The 14,780-nt window shown below is 36.5% G+C and overlaps 1 protein-coding gene across 3 annotated transcripts; it reads left to right on the top strand.

Annotated features, from left to right (window-relative positions):
- The first annotated feature begins 825 nt into the window (after window positions 1-825).
- On the top strand, window positions 826-9,699 carry lhx9 (LIM homeobox 9). Of its 3 annotated transcripts, none has more exons than XM_052539281.1 (5): window positions 826-1,401; window positions 2,420-2,622; window positions 3,272-3,627; window positions 6,333-6,535; window positions 8,822-9,699. In XM_052539281.1, exons 1-5 carry the CDS (start codon window positions 1,228-1,230, stop codon window positions 8,876-8,878), a joined length of 993 nt encoding a protein of 330 aa, XP_052395241.1. In that variant the 5' UTR covers window positions 826-1,227; the 3' UTR covers window positions 8,879-9,699. The 3 variants fall into 3 exon arrangements, with proteins under 3 accessions (XP_052395241.1, XP_052395240.1, XP_052395239.1); XM_052539280.1 differs by lacking the exon at window positions 8,822-9,699 and adding an exon at window positions 6,921-8,487 and having other exon boundaries at window positions 3,275-3,627; XM_052539279.1 differs by lacking the exon at window positions 8,822-9,699 and adding an exon at window positions 6,921-8,487.
- Window positions 9,700-14,780: the final 5,081 nt, after the last annotated feature.

The following is a 14,780-nucleotide window of genomic DNA, read 5'->3' as shown; positions in this document are numbered from 1 at the left end:
TTGATACCATTACTTTCACGACTAATTGGATTTAGGCTGCTACCAAGGAGGTAAGCCTAATTGTTATCATTTTCCAATTTATTTCTAGACCATTCCTCGCATGTCTTGGTAGACTACAGATAAAGAAACGGTGGCAATGAGATGCATTTGGCGTTTGACATCTGAAAATCAAAGCATGTAAACAACTGCTTATTCCTCCTCCCAACAGCATCGCTCCCCCTTCCCTCGCTCGCTCGACGAGAAAGAGACCCTCACACACACACACACACACACACACCTTGATAAAGCAGTCTGACAACTTTTTAAATTATACCACCACTTTAGTCCACTTTCATTTTATATGTGTCATACATGACTCAAATAGTGTTACATGTTCTACAAGGTGCAGAGTGATGCATGCAAATATATAATAGCCTATATAAGCGAGAAAATTAACAACAAAATATAAAATACTGTATTTAAGGTTTTAATTGTAAATAACATAAACAGGCTTTCAAGTGCACATATTGGCTGTAATTTGCAATAATAAACTAAACCAAACCAACTCTATGAAACAATTTCCCAATTGCAATTTTCCACCAAAACTCGAAACTACAGAGAGATCAGATGAATTTCAATGTGAATCACAAATTACAAAGTAATTCACTTACACTTTGACTATTCCGTTACACGCATTTGTAGAAGCGTACGCTGAAAACTACAAGAAAGCCTCACAAAAAAAGTGTCAAAACACCAGCTAAACAGAAGTAAAAGGTCTGTACCAAGTGCTTTCCGAGCTCGGGTTGCCCATCAGCATCGGTTTGAAGAGAAAGTGACAGGTCTTTGTTGGTGAATAGAAATCAGTGGCATTGGAGAGAGGGAGGACTCCTCCTACCCAATTACCCAAGCTGGGCAGGCGTTTGCTCTCTTCACAAATAGGACACAGGATCTCTAACACACACAGTCCCAAACCTGACTTTCAAGCATTCGGATCCCCAGTAGGAGATTGGGACTATCTGAAAATATACGTTTAAAACATCCTCCAGACTTCAACTTTGCCTTTTATCGTCCGGACTATACTTTTTTTGCACCAGCCCAACAAGACCGTGGAGAAGTGGACTGGTTCTCCTGCTGTTCCTGCGCCACCCATCAAATCCAACCGGCTTGATTTTTAAAACATTGATTGCATCTGTGTGAATTTGTTGGTGTAGATCCATTCGGATGCTTTAAGGATCCGGAAAGCTGTATATGGAAGTTGTGGGACGCAAGGCGAAAGAAAGCAGTTGCATATTGCGTCCAGCAGCCATGCTTTTCCACGGCATCTCTGGGGATCATATTCAAGGGATCATGGAGGAGATGGAGAGGAGATCTAAAACGGAGTCTCGGCTGGCTAAAACCGTTCAGGTGAACGGACGAGAGACGGTAAGATCTTGTATTTTAGCGTGCATTTTCAAAGCAGATCTCAGCACGCCAAAAACTCTCTCGTCGCACACTTCAGTTTGTAACCCACTTAAAAACACAGCGACGAAAATTAGGTTTAATGTACGATCCTCGTTTTGAAATATTAGCAGGCCTCGAGAAACACAAGAAGTCATATTCAGAGAGATTTCAAAAGTAGACTATAATTAGGCTATCAGGCTACAATTACAATTTAAAGGCCTAAGTAAAATGCATGCTATTTGATTCAAATGTAAAGGGAGGAATACATATGAAATCGTTTGTATGCCAACATTATATTTTATATTTTATAACTAGCTTACATCTTTTTTTTTTTTACACAAATATTTGACATTTTATTTTAGCAGTTCCAACACAACAGGATAATTGTTAAATGAATAGGGCCACGAAGGAAAACTATAAAATAAATAGTATCTGTATAATTTAAGCATGCATTTGAAAATACATTAAACTGGCAAAAACTAATATAATAATAATAATAATTTTTGTTGTTGCTGTTAGTACTATTATTTTTGCATGCACATTTTAATGTGTAAAAGTAACATTTTTAGAATAGTCTACACTGTTTTATTGTTGTTATTAATACAGTTATTATATTTGCATAGCATTTATTGTGCAAATTATATTTTATAGAATAGACCACAGAGATACACTGTTACATCTAAGGAAAAACAAAACAAACGGTTATGTACTATATATATAGAGAGAGAGAGAGAGAGAGAGAGGGAGGCTGTAACTTAACTTAAATAACAAAGCATTATAACTAATTTTGTCTTAATAATTCAGCTCGCACTCAGATAACAATTGCACTTTTTTAAAAATACATAGGCCTATAGACTTTAATTCAACAACAACAACAAAAATTATTCAGGCGATGTTTTTTTTTTTTTATTTACTTGTAGTTATTTATTGTGGCATCAAAAGCTGAGAGCAAAAACCGTCCACTCACTCCATCCATCTGTCGCTGTTTTATTTTTTGAAGAGCATGCCCTCTATGAGCCCAGAGAAGCCTGCGCTGTGCGCCGGCTGCGGGGGGAAGATCTCCGACAGATACTACTTACTCGCCGTGGATAAACAGTGGCATTTAAGGTGTCTCAAGTGTTGTGAATGTAAACTGGCCCTTGAATCCGAGCTGACGTGTTTCGCGAAGGATGGCAGCATTTACTGCAAAGAGGATTACTACAGGTAAGCTTTCACGCATCGTGCATTAGGCCTGTTTAGTAGGCCCAGCATAATAAAAAGAGCTAATTCCACCTGATTTAGCTCCTAAAAAATAGTTTTGTTGGTAATAAATTGATGTAGGCTATATAATCTGGTTCAGTAATGTAAAAATAATATTTTTAATTTGAATAAAACCAGTTGGTTTACATGCTACAATTTATTCAGTTCGGTTAGTAACTTTTTAAACTGGTGGTGACATCACAGGCAGCCATTGACCAATTAACTGACACGCTTAAATCAGTCTAATAAGTCTAATTAATTCATGCTGAATGCATGTCTATGCATTGTGTTTTTGTTTCTCAGCTTAAATCTTAGCCGTTTTTTTATTGTCACCTAAATGTTAAACTAGCATTTTATATATATTTTTATATATAGGTTATATATAGGCTAATGAAAAATCCGATATAATTGTGTTCTGGTTTCAGTAAAAACACATTCAACTTTGTTTATAAAGTTAAATAATATATTTTTGCTTAACTAGGCCTACCTTGATTTGTTAACCGATGATTCTAAAGTAATAGCCTATCTTCAGTGAATATTCCATTATGCACGTTCACGAGTTATTTCTAATCTAAGTGATTGGTTTGATTATAAATGGCGTGTGCTGTTCCAGAAGGTTCTCCGTGCAGAGATGTGCCCGCTGCCACCTCGGCATCTCCGCGTCGGAAATGGTGATGCGCGCCAGGGACTCCGTGTACCATCTGAGCTGCTTCACCTGCACCACATGCAACAAAACACTGACCACGGGCGACCATTTCGGCATGAAAGACAGCTTGGTTTACTGCCGGGTCCACTTTGAGACGCTTATTCAGGGAGAGTATCACCCTCAATTAAACTACGCTGAATTAGCGGCCAAAGGCGGAGGGCTCGCGCTGCCTTACTTCAATGGCACCGGCTCGGTGCAGAAAGGAAGGCCCAGGAAGAGGAAGAGTCAGGCGATGGGGATAGATATCGGCTCGTACAACTCAGGTGAGATATGCATTAAGATGCTCAAATGGAAGCCTGACATTTACATTGGTTGCACTTTGATTTTGCAGTTTAATTAGCTACATAATGTGAATAATTGAGCTTTCGATAAACATTGCTTTGATTTCTACTAGCTATTAGAATTAGGGGGGAAATTGACTTTAATTTAACTGGCGTTTTAATATCAGCAGACAACCAAATGCACGAATCAACAAAAATCAGAAGAATCCCTTAACAATAATAAAATGCATTCTCGAAGGTATTCTTATTGATTTTACATATTGCAAAATACTGCAATGTTGCATTGCATAATTTGTGAGAATCTAAAGTGCCCTAAAGGCGTTTCCGTAGCGATGCAATAGCAGAACAATTTTAAGTTCCCCAAAGAACCTTTTTATTTTCTTAGTGTGAAGAATTTTAATTTATGTTTGAAGGTTTTTGTGGAACCATCAATGCCAATGAAGAACATTTATTAAGAGCATATGAACGGGGTCTTTCAGAGAAAGCGGGACACTTTTAAAACTTGTCCTGCGAGATTATGATTATTACTCTTCACACTGTTATAGGCTAACATAGCATAAACCATCATACAAGTATAGGAGCCTGTCTATTTTCTATAATAGCCTTCAGAATGGCATAGACATGGGAATACACACGCGTTACTTCTCTTTTTGTTTCACGTTGGACCATGGCCCATTAGTTGGTCAAAGATGGTCTAGATATGGAGTCAGATGGATTATCAGATGACAGGGCCTTGGTCAAGATTGCAGATCATCTTGGACTATAGTAACAAACCTGCTATGACGTTCTAATAACCATTTGAAAAAGATTTAGCTTAGGTTTTTTTTCTTTCTTTTTTTTAAACTATAGCCCACACTTAATGTACACTTTCGATTTAAGTGAAAAGTCTCCTTTTCCGTGTGTTCAGACGCATATTACAGACATTAAATATCGTTTTATTATATTTAGCCTGGATGCGTGTAGCAAAATACGCGCTGTATCGCAAATTTACCGAAAAATGTACATCTGCATTGTTTATAATATAGTAGCTATAATTGTATTATAGGCTAATAAACTAAACGGGATTCTTGTAATATAGACAGTGTAAGCTAATGTAAAGTGTTACCTTAATTTTATCTCGTCACTGTGTGATATTAATTTTGTGTTCGGGTTTTATTTTGGAGAGAGAGAAAAAATATTGCTCCTGTGTCTTGTTGACGATTGGATCTGATTAATTATGCATCGCTCATTAGCGCGTCATCAAACATCTCATTTGAAAATCTCAAAGGAGTGAACCCGTAACCCAGCCCCACGTGCAATGTAGATCCCTCACCTACAGGCCTGTATCTGTACTCAGATTACCAGTAATTTTTTCTTTCATTTTTATACTTTTTTAATTCATACCTACGTCATAATGCATCCCCGCTGTGCCTGTTTTGTTTTGGCTGTTACAATTACTCTCTGTTTGGAAAAATGTGGCTCTGTGTGCCAAGTTTCTGCCGGTTCTTCATGAATGCAGAGAAATAAGGGTAATCTGCCTGTTAATTGTCCTCTGTTAATTGAATGTGACGTCGGAATCTCTGGCTCTCGACCAGTTCCACTTCAGCCACTTCAAGGTCATAGCCGTTCTCAGGACACGAGCACGCGCACGCTTGGATCACTTAATCAGAACGCGTTGTGAACGTTGTAATATTTTACTGTAGCTAGTTTGTCTGAAAATGAAATGGTTGTCAGTTGTAATCATTCTCAAATTATTATTGATGTTTTTTTTGTTGTTGTTGTTTTTTAGATTATTATTATTTAATTTTTCGGTCATTTCAGCATCATTATTTTTGGTGTAAAAGTTATTCTTTCTTTTTTACTTTAGCCTACTTATCTTTAGTCTTCCGTTTTATCCCTTTTTATTTTTCTTCTGCTATTGTTTTACAATACGGGCTCGAATTATTTCTTTATATACAAACAGTTTTTTATTTTGTATTTCAAAATGTCATCTCATTTTAAATGGCACCGTAAATTTTTGCATTCGTTAAAAAACCCCAATTCAACAGTAGACTTGTTGCATAGACATTTGTAGATAGAGACCTCTAGTGGCAAAAAGAAAGAAATCTTGCCTCTCGAAGCAAACGCGTGAGAACATTTTGTTCTCCTCACAGCTGAATAAATTCAGATTATTCCTATTAATTAATGCTTTTGTTGATATTTTACGATGTAAATACAAAAGTAAACGGTTAGATGAAACGAGCATCGATTGAATCAATTACCAAATATATTTTACATTTTAGCTTTTTTTTCTTTTTTGTGCACGTAGTTTGCTGTTATTAGTGTTTATACATTTAAACGCAATAAATTAAAGAAGTTGCTTTGAATTTAGTTATTATACGTAAACGCTTTTTGGTGGTGAATTGCCCATTTATTTACATATTAATTTAATTTAGTCTTGTGTCATGTAATTGTAATGTTTTTTTTTGTTTTTATTTCATTGTAAATATTAATATGAAGTTAAATTTGCCTAAAATCACATTTCCACCAGATGATCTATTTTTATTGCAGTTAGGCTGTGTATTATTATATCATACCTTGTACTGCACTGTATTTTAATCACCAGTTTAGAGTTTGACCGTGTCATATCCAAGTCAAATGTCATCCTCACCTGTGTGAACTCTTTCAGAAATGTCTCATAATTCTCAATGCCTTTTTCTCCCTCTCAGGTTGTAACGAGAACGATGCGGACCATTTGGATCGGGATCAACAGCCCTACCCTCCGTCCCAGAAGACCAAGCGCATGCGTACATCATTCAAACACCATCAGCTTCGCACCATGAAGTCCTACTTCGCCATAAACCACAACCCCGATGCCAAGGACTTAAAACAGCTCGCCCAAAAGACAGGACTGACCAAAAGAGTTCTTCAGGTGAGCGTCGCCAAACAGTAAACTTCATTCCACATCCACACCGACACCTTCTCATCACCTTGCTTTTCGTTTCAATCCATCAATCTTTTTTTTGTTGTGTAATGTCATGTAGTTTTTACTAAATAGAAGCATAATTCAAGGGGCATTACTTATGCACCAAAAAAAAAAAAAAAAAATCCATTAGGGAAGCTTGACATGGTCCATGTTTTCCAGTAGAATCCCTAGTAAAAGTTAAGCCCTGTTACTGGCTTTCGGTTCTCTTTGGCATTGTTTAGTAGTGATTAAGTATGTGATGGTAAATGATATGACTTATAACTAGGCAAAAATATGGCAATAATTCGAAGCAAAGCTCAAAAAGAGTAAAGACACTGGGATTGGTTTGCAGGTTTGGTTCCAAAACGCACGGGCCAAATTCAGAAGGAACGTTTTGCGGCAGGAGAATGGGGGTGTTGATAAGGCTGACGGCACGTCACTTCCGCCGCCCTCGTCCGACAGCGGTGCTCTGACCCCACCCGGCACGGCCACCACACTAACAGACCTGACCAATCCCTCAATCACCGTAGTAACATCAGTCACCTCTAGTTTGGACAGCCACGAATCCGGGAGCCCCCCACAAACTACCTTGACAAACCTTTTCTAACACAGATTTGCTTCTTTTTTTTCTTTCTTTTTTTGTCTCCACCCCCTTTATTTTCAGATTCTATTTTTATTTTCCAAAACGGAAAACCCTTTGGCGACCACAGAAAGACTTTTGGAAATGGAAGACGACACCTACTATCTATAGCATTTGTAACCGCGTGGCAGCTGAGTTTGTAGAAACTTGTCACCTGATTTGTTTTTGTGATCAGTTGCGATTCATTTTATTTATATAATTTAAGTTTTTACCCGCCATGTTTATTAAAATAAAGTGTGTCAGCATACAGCACATGCTATGTTGGCTACATATTTCGGAAGTGGAATTTAAATATATTTGAGGATACTTCCAGAAATATGTTCAGGAGGCACATTGGGAATGTTTCCCATGCCAAGTGGATGCTGTAACCTCAATTTAGATCTGTTTTGTCACTGACGCTGTACTCTAATGACAATTTGAAACATTAAATTTGCCACGATGTGGTGCGAATCAATATTGTTCCCAGTAGGAAGCATTATTAAATTGAAATGTATGCTTTTAGCAGACGCTTTTATCCAAAGCGACTAACAGTGCATTCAGGCTAACATTTTTTACCTATGTGCTGCCTGGGAATCGAACCCACAACCTTGCGCTGCTAACGCAAAGCTCTACCACAGGAACACTATTATTACTGATTTGTGAATGCTAAGCAGTAAGTTAATTAGGGACGACACACATCACCCCGTTTTGATTTTTTTTACGTTTTGCCACCAAACAGACCAAAAAAAAGAAGAAAAAAAATCGGTTGAGGCTCCTCGCTAGGGTGAAACATTTCCTTCTGTGATGACAAATTTGTTCTGTTGTGGAGCAAAGTGGTCCACTTGATCTACTTCATGAAGTAGATGCTTAACTCAGTTCTACTATGTGCCTTATGCGACTTGGACGAGAGTTTGTGAAATTCAGGAGATACACGTTTGTTTGTTTGTTTGTTTGTTAAATGATTTCCATCTTCTGAAAGCCTCACTAGTTTTGTACTGTTCTGTCTTTCATCTGATTTCTTTGCTGAAGATCTTTTGAATGGTGTATTCCGTTACGGGGGGGGCGGCGATGTCATAGACGGCAGTTGTGCACTCTTTCAGAACTAGTTGGGAAATCCGAGAATCATATATATTGATCTTCGTGTTAATAGTACAGTACGTGTTCTATCAAGATTGTCCATGTTTCCTTGTTTCTTGAAAAAAAGATGGTGTATAGAAACTATTTCCCCTTAAATATTTATGGACCAAACAGTTGTTATATCTTATTAAATTTGTGTGAATAAAACTACTTTGCTTTACAAGCGTTTTCTTTTTCATTACACCAACCATTTTTGTGTTGCTTTCAGACTTCAACTTCTGCTCACACAGACAACAACCCGATTTGACAGATCAAACGTTGTCTTGCTTTCATTCTGACATCGATTTCAGACTTGATTCTGTTATTAAAGTAATGCCCCATGGATTTGAACCAAAGCCCTGTAGTCAAGAAAAAAAAATGCTTTTTAATGCATGAACATGGCTATTTTATACAGAAATACCAAGCACGGGAATGCTAGAACAACTAGTAAACATAAACCTCTCGAAGCAAGGTTGCTCTGTAGTTTAATATATTGTTACTTTATGATTTTCTTTCAGGGAGAACAAATCTTGGGGCATTACAGCCAAACTTCACGACGTTTGAAAATTCCCTAAGTATTAAAAGAAGCTTTGATCGGAATTCTTCACCATTGAAGACAAAGACAGTATTAGGATCAGATTTTAGAGTGATTTAAACAACAACAACAACAACAAATATCGACCAAAAATGTATTCCAAAATGTCTTTCTCTTTACCTTCAAACAAAAACAAAAAACTGTCCTGACTGTTTAAAAACCAGACAATCCACAACAAACCGGATTTTTTTTCTTACCACCCAAATGAGGCAGAAAGGCAAAGAAAAATCAACTGTACAGTACTGTAGATACAAAACAGAGCAACCTTGCTCCAAGAGGCGACTGCAGGAGACGGGATCTACACACGCATGCATGTCTACACACACACACACACAACCTTGTAATTCTGCTTGCTGTAAAACATTCCTGTGCAACAAATGTCACTTATTATGAACACACAGCCTTCCTAAAACCTGGCAGCAAAATGTCCGACCAAGAAAAGCTGGAAAGGAACACCATATGGCTGTATTTAAAATGAAAACAAGTAAAAGAAAAAAAAAATGTGCATGCACTTCAAGTTGTTTTTTGATGACAATTTCAGATGGATGTTATTTCATATTGATGTATCATTTGTTGTCTCTTGTATACTATAAACTTTAAGGGATTTTCCTTGTGAATCCAAAATCTTAACACAAAACAACAGTGAAAAAAAAAAAAACAGAAATCAGTAAAAGCATGCTTGATTTGACAATAAAAGCTGGTTATCCTAGAAAACAATATATATATAGTTTTTTTGAGTTCTCTAATTTTCCTAGTAACACATTCTTTTACTGTGGTGTTAGTTAATAAAATAAACGAATGAAATACTCCCTCATTTTTAATTGTAAGTTTGATGCAGTGGTAAATGTTTTAAAACATTATGTAGAATTTTTCTTTACTGTATCCAAAAAGTACGCTTTATTAAACGAAGCTTGTGTTATACTCTGTTAAGTGTTGCGGGAAAAAGCATCGGGCCACATGGGGGCCTATAGTAAACAGTAAAGTGTAGAATTCCTGCGATGCCAGACATGTCAATGAAGCTCCGAGCTCCATCAGTGATCTACACATGCTGGATGACCACAAAAACAGAAGTCCTTTTAGTCCGTGCACAATTTCTGAGCTTCCTTTGTAAAAATGTTCAGTCAGGCAAGCTGAAATGTGCTTTATGGGGTAACATCTAAATCAACCGAGATGCATTAGGTCACATCAATTGAAGGTACATTTTCCGATTTTATAAGCTTATATGGTTATTATGCACTATAGGCATTTAAAAATATAGATTGCTCACGTTCATATGTCACATTCAGTAGTCGGCTGACTACTGTGACCGCAGGGGATTCTTGGGAATCGAGGGACCTTGAGAGTTCAAAAAGAGGCGCTGATGAGTCCCGCTGGAGGATTTGTTACACACTCGGAGGAGTGGACGGTCACCATAACCTGAAGCAAACAGGAAGCTGGATGCCATCCTCCCTGCATGCAGACTGCGATTATATGGAAATCACTCACACACACACACACACACACATAAGGAACTGCATGAGGAATCCGGAAGGTTTGTGGTTATGATGTTTACATACTGAGCAAGCTGTACTATTGTTTTTATGTTGCAAAAACGTATGACATGTCTTTTTCTTTTTTTAAATAGACTACATCACTACCAAAAAAAAACAAAACAAAAAAAAAACATCACACTATTAAAGAGACAGTACACCCAAAAATGAAAATGATGTCATCATTTACTCACCCTCATGTTGTTTCCAACCTATAACTTACTTCTGTGGATCATAAAAGAAGATTTTCTTCTGTGTTCCACATTGGACACTTATGATGTGCAAAAATGATGGACGTAAACACAGATGAAATAAAAACATATCTGGATAGCTTCTCCTAGAAATGAAATTGAGAGAAACTGCCTGTCAAATAGAATTCAGACATCTCAATATGAGCTGAACTGTTTATCAAATTCTTCCATGAATTTATGCTTAAGCTACACTAGTGTGACGGCATCCCTTGTGTAGAAGATAAACTACTTTTAAAAATAGCACTTAACTTAATACTTAAGTGTGAAATCAATGTAATCTTTTCAGACACTTCATTGCATGTTATTTACAATTAAATAAATGTATTATTAAAAGCAGTTTTGGAGTGCATTTTGTCCTTGAAATATGGTTAAACTATACTTCAGAATGTACTGACAAGCATTTATGATAAACTAAAATATACTTCATTATAATTTCTATTGACACTAGTATTTACATACAGTATTGGCCATCACACATTTTTAATGAAGTCACAATGTAATAGATTTAAAATATATACACTTTAAATTAAATATCAAATAACACACTACAGTTAAAACGTAACAAATACTTTACATGCTTATATGTTAATCAACACGTCAAATTAAGTGTATTTCTTTAATTAAATCATAAGAAAGGTAATCAAAACATACTTTACATTTTTGATTTGCTTTTATTGTCCTCGTTTGTAAGTCACTTTCGATAAAAGCATCTGCTAAATGATTTAATGTAAATATAAAATGCACTTTAAACTTTGAATTTGCCATTATCATAAAGTGGATACACTTTTTAAAAGTGTAGTTAAATGTTTTTAAGAAACATGAAAGTGTCTATTTCTAACTACTTTACACTTAAGTGACCATTTATTTAATTAATATTACATTATCTGCAATGAAAGTTTAAAAAATATAAAAAATTTAAATTTTTTAAATTATAAGTGGACTACAAGAACCCTTTTGTCACAAGTAATGCAATTCATATCATGTTAGACCTCTGTATTCTTACTGTATGTCTCATTATTTAAATTTGTTTTTCTTTTAAGTAATTTTAGGCAAAACATCTGAGTCAAAGTTGATGCTTAAGTGAATCTTAACTCCATTAAGTCTCCTGAGCCATGAAAGAGAAACCTCTGAGAAATAAAATATTCCTCTGGGGATTCTCAATGGTGTCTCTCTGTGGTTCAGAACACAGGATGGTGTGTAAACAGCTGATGTGTGTGATGTGGACTCAGGTGCTCGTGTGACTGACACGGCAGAGTAAGCCTGAGAGGGACACACACACACACACACACACACACACACACACACACACACAGACAGGTACATTGCACATACAGTACACTGCTGAGACGAGAAAGCAAGAAGCCTGGTGTCAGATGATGTGTACAGTCAACTTGGTGCTCTGTGTATGTGTGTGTGTGTTTGTGTGTGTGTGTGTGTTTCCAGACAGTGGCAGTTCCACACCAGCACCTTTTATCCCAGGAAAATATGCATATCACTGCCTTCTACTCTGTCAAAAGTACATGCTCATGTAGCGGTCTGCACTGAACACACACACACGCACACACACACACAGACTCTGTGCCCCTGCAGCAACCGATGCAGAAAACATAGATTTGTGGATTTGTGAGTAGAAGGGTCAGAGGTCATTGACTTACATGCAGGTCAGGTAAGTCACATGTACATCAATCCACATTTAGACAGGTGCTATCAATCTATCTATCTATCTATCTATCTATCTATCTATCTCTCTGTCTGTCTGTCTGTCAATAGCTTTTTTTATTTAGTATTTGGCCTTTAAAATAGGCTCTTGTTGTTGTTTATGTTTTACATTTTGTAAGTTGAATATACTGTTCATGAACAAATTACCTAAAATGCTATAATTCTGAAATCACACAGCAGGTTAAGTGGCAAAACTTCTTGAAATAACATGATCAAATTCATATAAAGTCTGTATTATACATACAGAAATTATACACAATTCCAATTCAATTTTAATCAGGACATCTTAAATCATATAAATTATTAGTATTAGTGTTTTATTTTAGCAACTGCACATTTCTAACAAATTTGACATTTATTTTAAAGCTTTGCATATGTTTTAGTCAATGCTGAATTTTGCTTAAAATTAAACAATGGATGATTAAATATTTAAGGAAAATGTTGTAATTAAGAAAAAATGCACAATATCTAAGAGCTGGCCCTCAAGTGATGATGAATAACTAGATGTATATATGTGTACATTTAAGAAAACATAGAAAACAAAATTCCACAACTGCAGACACACAAGCAAACAGAAGCAGACAAAAGGTCACACATGTAACAGTATGTGTGTGTTTACATACATAAAGATGTGAAGACTTGATTTGAATAACTGTTTTTTTTTTTATTGACAGTCACATTAATAAATCAAATCAAGCTGGCTGTTTTTTTTCTACTATGCACGACCCTTTCGTGCAGTGCCAAAAAAGCTCATCGTCTGGGGCTAAAGACAAACAAGACCCGAAAAAAGACACATGGAAGCTCATCTACATTCCAGAAAAATATGAAATCAAACAAGGTTTTTGGCAAAACAAATATCTAAAAAAATAAAAAGTTAATATTACGGAACCGCCGCGGTTCTACTTTTAGAACAGTCGACACAATCTGATTATTACACAGATTTCAAGACAACAGACTGCGGTGTTGAACCAGAGCTCCCGTGTGCAGTCACAAGAGCTGCCTCTTATCCATCGATCTAATTATTCCCTCAGAAACCAGAAATTTGAAGATACTAAAGACAGTCCCTATCTGTCATGGAGCAGCATTGATCTCATTGAGAGCAAAATGTGGGTGTTGAGGGAGCCCAATATAACTCATGCCATTAAATTCCAACTTGCCGTTATTCGCCAACAGAATTGACAGATTTTGCGCAGACGTTTCTTTTAATCTTCACCGCTTGTTCAAGAAGAGGGGAAAACACACAGTGTGTGCTTTACCTTTCTCATATGGTATTTGTGAGGAGGTTAGCAGAACTGCTATTGAAGTGTCAAGACAGAAAAAAAAGAAAGAAATGCGGCGCACAACACTTGTTGATTATCAACTGTCAAAATGTAGGAGAAAACATAGTTACTTTCCTCATAAGGAAGAGAAAATGCTCCCCTCAAATGCTCTGACTGAATGAAATACTACTGTATAGTATCATGATGAAATTTTACTGCTGACAATACGTAATTTTGTTTATATGAAGTGTTTATGCTGTAAGAGATGTAAACAACAATCTTTTTTAATTTATTTGACACTAAACAAGTTCATATATATTGTAGATATGCTGATATGATGAATCTTTTGAACCTAAATACAAAGTTATGTTGTCTAGCATGGTTCACAAACAATCTTTGACCGTGCACTCAAGGTAATACAGGCCTATCAATATCAAAATCAAGGAAAGTTGGTGGATAAATAAGGGTGAACTGTGGCTTTGGGTATAATTAAGGAAATCACAATACATCGTGAGGTTTATGCTGTTTGTTCTTATAAGATGAGATCATATTAGGTCTGATATGATCCAGCTGTAATGACTTTGGGGAAAACTGAGGGTGTTTTAGAGCGAGACATTTATAAATGAAACAAACAACACAAAATGAGTTCATATCTACACATATTTAAAGACTATATGTATTGGGAAACCTTTGATGACTTTGCATTCCAAATACATAGACATTAATATGGAGTTGGTTCTCCTTTGCAGCAATAATAGCTTCCACTCACAAGATTTTGGAGTGTTTCTGTGGGAATTTTTGGCCATTAATTCCATAGAGCATTTGTTAGATCAGGCGCAGATCTTGGACGAATCTCCAATGCAGTTCAAAGGGATTCAGTGGGGTTAAGGTCAGGGCTCTGCGTGGGCCAGTCATGGAAGACCTTGCTTTGTGCATGGGGCACAGTCATGCTGGAATAGAAAAGGGCCGTCCCCAAACTGTTCCCATAAAGTTGGAAGCGTAGCATTGTGCAAAATGTCTTGGTATGCTGAAGCATTCAGATTTTCCTTTACTGGAAGTAAAGGGCCCAGCCCAACCCCTGAAAAACAACCCCATACCATATCTCGCTTCCATCAAACTTTACA

This window comes from Carassius gibelio, chromosome A22 (genome assembly GCF_023724105.1).
Source record: "Carassius gibelio isolate Cgi1373 ecotype wild population from Czech Republic chromosome A22, carGib1.2-hapl.c, whole genome shotgun sequence".
Classification (NCBI taxonomy): domain Eukaryota; kingdom Metazoa; phylum Chordata; class Actinopteri; order Cypriniformes; family Cyprinidae; genus Carassius; species Carassius gibelio.
Note: the sequence above shows the minus strand (reverse complement) of the source record. Positions and strands in the feature narration are given on the sequence as shown.